General features: G+C 51.7%; 1 protein-coding gene across 1 annotated transcript in view; it reads left to right on the top strand.

The window, feature by feature from the left end:
- Nucleotides 1-2,557, top strand: part of LOC123096331 (transcription initiation factor TFIID subunit 4) — a 20,497-nt gene extending 17,940 nt beyond the window's left edge. The window contains exon 2 of the mRNA XM_044518073.1: nucleotides 2,463-2,557. Coding sequence (XP_044374008.1) covers nucleotides 2,463-2,518 — 56 coding nt within the window. The 3' untranslated portion in view covers nucleotides 2,519-2,557. The remainder of the gene's footprint in view (nucleotides 1-2,462) is intronic.
- The last annotated feature ends 330 nt before the right edge of the window (nucleotides 2,558-2,887 follow it).

Genomic DNA, 2,887 nt, shown 5'->3' with positions numbered 1-2,887 from the left:
GCCGTCTCCGGCCACCCCTCGCTCCCCCGACCAGCTCAGAAGCTCCGCCACGACCCCCTCTTCCTCCACACCGCTCCACAGCTCCCCGGAAGCCCTGCATCGCCGCCACGTCGCCGTTCCGCTCTTCGGGCTCCGACCATCATCGCCGTCGAATTCGTCGTCTCCGGCGCGTCCCCGAGCCCGCTTCGACGCCCACTGCAACCGCGGTGAGCTACGCCACCGTTTCCCCCTCTCCTCCCCCTCGTTCCCCCACCGTAGCCTCCTCCCCACCACGGCCGAACCTCCGCCGTCGCCGAGCTCGCCGTCGACGCACTCCGGTGACCATTTGGTCACCCCGGCGAGTCCAACGAGCTCGCAAGACCCCGTAGAGCATCCCTAGCGCCTCGCTTTGCTCGACTTCGAGCTCCAACCCCGTTCCCGTGCACGACCGAACCCCGGTGGCCGCAGCCGAGCTCGCCGCCGTCGACTCCGGCCACCCCGACCCCAACGGACTCCGCCAAGAGCTGCGGTTTGTCCTCAGCTCCACTCCGGTGGTCTCCGCGGTCCATTTGGTGGCCGAAATGGCCAAAACCACTCCCGCCGCCGCGTCGGGCTCGCCGGCGGCTAAACGCCGGCAGCCGACTTTGACTTTGACCACGGGTGGGCCCTGGTTGACTCCCCTGAGTCAATGACAGGTGGGGCCCAGCCCTGCTAATTATACAGGATTAGTTTTAATTAAATCTTAATTAAAATAATCACCCTGACATGCGGGACCCACTGTCAGGTTTGACCCAGAACTGTTCCGTTGACCTGCCGACGTCACACTGACGTCAGGCTGACGCAGTAATTGATTTTCTGGATTTAAATTAAATCAGGAAATTCCAGAATATTATTTAAACTTCAAAAATTCATAACTTTTATTCTGTAACTCCAAATTGGACAAATTATATATGAAAAATGATCAGAAAAATCCAATCTATCCATCTGTACTATTTTCATGCATGATCAAACAAGTTAAATTGATGGTTTAAGCAGAACAAGGAAAAGCACTTTAAAAGGCCATGTTTGAGTTTGAAATTTGAATCTTTGATTCAAATTTGTTCAAACCCCTCTGGTTTTAGTTGCATTAGCCCAACACACTCATATTGCCATGTTTCATGCATGCATCATATTGTTGCACATTGTTTGGTGATGCTTGTGTATCGGTGTCCTTTGCGACAGGTTCTGCCTCCGAGGAGTACCGTGATTACCCTAACGAAGAACCGTATCCGTGCATCGAACCATCAGGCAAGCAACCAACCATTCGATCATATCGATACAATCCCATGTTCTCGCTCCTGCTCTCTTTTACTGCATTAAGACAACGCGATTCAAACTGCTGTGTGCTACGGTAGTTGAACCCATTTCCTCTGCATGACCTGTCATTGCCACAGTAACTAGATGAAACCCACTAGCATGTGTAGGAGTTGATTGAGCCATGTGTATGTGTTGTTCCTACCTTGCTATGCCTGCTATGCTTAGAGTCGTGTCAGGTCTGGTTCATCTGGGTGATGGGCTAGAGTGAAATGTTAATGTCGGTAATGAGAATGGTGTGGTGAACACGATTTGGTAAAGGTATCGATGAGAGGCCATGTAGGAGTACATGGTGGGTTGTTTCATTGAAGCCGACCTTAAGCACTGAGATCCGTATATGTGATTTAAGATACAGCTACTACCATGCATTGGGCCCTGAAATATGACCCCGCTCGACTTCTTATTCACCCTAGCTCTCTGTCCAGGAGTTGCAAGTAGTTTCTGGTGTTTGTAGCCTACTGGAGGCCGTGGACAGCGCTGACCGTAGGGGTGGGCTGTGATGCGGTAGGTACGTGGCCGGGTGTACCGAATACCCGTTAGGTATCTCGGGAACCCTGTTCACATCGTTCGGGGCCGTATGGGAAACCTCGGCCGGACTCCCTGTGGATGGAACCTGGATAGGCGATAAACCTGGACTGGAGGCTTAGGTGATTAGGTAGGTCGTGGCCGACACCCACGTTGGGCTTCCGCTTGAAGGTTGCCGAGTACATGTCGTGTAAACGACGGTAAGTGGTGAGAGCGTGTATGAAGAAGTACACCCCTGCAGGGTTATCATAATCTATTCGAATAGCCGCGTCCGCGGTAAAGGACTACTTGGTTGCCTATACAGTTCATAGACAAGTAAATGGAAACTACTAAAAGCCTCAAGATAAGTGTGAGTGCCGAGGATGGCTCTTCCGTAGGAAGACGGAGGTGGATCCTCGGTAGTGTATTGAAGTGGTGAGTAGTGGACTCGTGTGCGCAAAACCATTTCAAGTTGGAGTATCGTAGGATAGCCTAGCCAAGAGTCAAAGCTGGCTTGCTGCAATAACTCCACCAACCCTTCTTGATACTATGCATGTATGTAGGATCTGATGTAAGTCTTGCTGAGTACCTTTGTACTCATGTTGCTATAATCTACATTTTTACAGAAGACGCTGCAACCCCTTCTGATGGGTTCTATGTAGACGTTGACATCAACGAGTAGGCTAAAGACGCAGGTGGTGACCCTGAGCTTGTGAAGGACCACGTTGTTGGGTTTCGTAGTAATTTCAAAAATTTTCCTACGCGCACACAGGATCATGTGATGCATAGCAACGAGAGGAGAGTGTTGTCTACGTACCCAACGCAGACCGACTGCGGAAGCGATGACACGACGTAGAGGAAGTAGTCGTACGTCTTCACGATCCAACCGATCAAGCACCGAAACTACGGCACCTCCGAGTTCGAGCACACGTTCAGCTCGATGACGATCCCCGGACTCCGATCCAGCAAAGTGTCGGGGAAGAGTTCCGTCAGCACGACGGCGTGGTGACGATCTTGATGAACTACAGCAGCAGGGCTTCGCCTAAACTCT

Source organism: Triticum aestivum, chromosome 1A (genome assembly GCF_018294505.1).
Source record: "Triticum aestivum cultivar Chinese Spring chromosome 1A, IWGSC CS RefSeq v2.1, whole genome shotgun sequence".
Classification (NCBI taxonomy): Eukaryota; Viridiplantae; Streptophyta; class Magnoliopsida; order Poales; family Poaceae; genus Triticum; species Triticum aestivum.
The sequence above is the reverse complement of the archived record's forward strand: the minus strand, read 5'-3'. Positions and strand labels throughout refer to the sequence as shown.